General features: G+C 34.7%; 1 protein-coding gene across 1 annotated transcript; it reads right to left on the bottom strand.

Annotated features, from left to right (window-relative positions):
- Positions 1–167: 167 nt before the first annotated feature.
- Positions 168–700, bottom strand: Tsp_14430 (lipopolysaccharide exporter; the record flags this gene model as incomplete). Its single annotated transcript, XM_003366198.1, has 3 exons — positions 641–700; positions 388–445; positions 168–253 (listed from the first exon to the last, which is right to left on the bottom strand). Coding segments are annotated over exons 1-3 (204 nt in total), but the record flags the coding sequence as incomplete, so codon positions are not given.
- Positions 701–890: the final 190 nt, after the last annotated feature.

Below are 890 nucleotides of genomic sequence, written 5' to 3'. Positions count from 1 at the left end.
TCACCTTTCTGTAATTTTATCAGTGGAAAATAATGCATGCTAATTTTATCGGCTTGCCAACAGTCCCGTATGCCAGGTCGCTTCACTAATTCTTTCTAAAAAGCCCCCACCGCATCAACAACAACAACCATAGTAAATAATTTAATAAAACACTAAATAATACTTACTAAACGTAACTGCAACACTTCATCTGCAGCTACATTCGTATCTTGGCCTAAAAGTAATTCAGTGATTAAAAATTGCTCAACAGTTGCTGAAATAAGATGCGGTTCATGAACTTTGCCAAACATATTTTTCAGTTAAGCTACCACTTTTTCAAAAATTAAAAATCAAACAACAATGGACGATGCTATTCAACATTTTACATAAAATAACAACAATACTTACTTTGTTCACACATTGGAAGCAATACAAGTTGAGAATAGAATAGCAACAACAGTTTACTCTGCAAATGAACGCTGATTTACAGTAAGCACAGTAATCAAATTGTACCTAATCTTTGGTTCAACTGAAACTATTAATCGTGCTTAAATAAATCAAGAAAAGAACAAAATAGAATTTTCTGTGATGGTCGAATATTAAAAATATGCCAACAAGCGTGAACTTCAACTTCAAATGGGTAGTGTTCGTTTTCACTTACCGTAATGATTGCCTCCACATCACGTGATAGCACATTTAATTTTTCAAATACCAATCGCATCAATTTTCACTGTGATTGGTGCATTGCTCTGAGACGAGCTATTAGTTGAAGTCCCCCAAACACCTCCTACTGTTTTTGATTGGCTGTTCGCTGATAGGTTGCACGCAATTGATCGTTAATTGGCTAATAACTTCTGCTACTTTATTAGCTGATCAATATGATAAGTGATTGGGCGAATAACTTGTGCCAT

Source organism: Trichinella spiralis, assembly GCF_000181795.1.
Source record: "Trichinella spiralis strain ISS 195 chromosome Unknown Scfld6401, whole genome shotgun sequence".
NCBI lineage: Eukaryota > Metazoa > Nematoda > Enoplea > Trichinellida > Trichinellidae > Trichinella > Trichinella spiralis.
The sequence above is the reverse complement of the archived record's forward strand: the minus strand, read 5'-3'. Positions and strand labels throughout refer to the sequence as shown.